The 401-nt window shown below is 71.8% G+C and overlaps 1 protein-coding gene across 1 annotated transcript in view; it reads left to right on the top strand.

The window, feature by feature from the left end:
* Positions 1-401, top strand: part of ESPN (espin) — a 7666-nt gene that overhangs the window by 1196 nt on the left and 6069 nt on the right. Inside the window, exons 4-5 of the mRNA XM_010565382.1 lie at positions 40-186; positions 260-395. Of these exons, the coding sequence (XP_010563684.1) occupies positions 40-186; positions 260-395 (283 nt within the window). The remainder of the gene's footprint in view (positions 1-39; positions 187-259; positions 396-401) is intronic.

The raw sequence follows: 401 nt of genomic DNA, 5'->3' as shown, positions 1-401 counted from the left end.
CCACCCTCCGGCCCTGCCACGCACCCCCCTTCTCTCCAGTGCTGCCAGATCCTGGTGGTGAACGGTGCCGACCTCAGCGTCCGTGACCAGGACGGCTACACGGCGGCCGACCTCGCCGACTACAATGGCCATGGCCACTGCGCCCAGTACCTGCGCACCGTGGAGAACATGGTACAGCGGCATCCTGTGGCCGAGCGCGCGGGGAGCACGCGGGGCCCTGTCGCTCCCGCCCGGCCGCCTGACCACCCGGCTGTGCCAGCAGAGCGTGGAGCACCGCGTGCTGTCGCGAGACCCCTCGGCGGACGGGGAGTGCCGGCAGCCCGACTCGGGCATGTCATCGCCCAACACCACGGTGTCAGCACCCCAGGCGCGCTTCGAGGTGGGCTCCCCCACCAGCACCC

The sequence above is a fragment of the Haliaeetus leucocephalus genome, unplaced genomic scaffold (assembly GCF_000737465.1).
Source record: "Haliaeetus leucocephalus isolate CR32 unplaced genomic scaffold, Haliaeetus_leucocephalus-4.0 Scaffold190, whole genome shotgun sequence".
NCBI classification, from domain to species: Eukaryota; Metazoa; Chordata; class Aves; order Accipitriformes; family Accipitridae; genus Haliaeetus; species Haliaeetus leucocephalus.
Note: the sequence above shows the minus strand (reverse complement) of the source record. Positions and strands in the feature narration are given on the sequence as shown.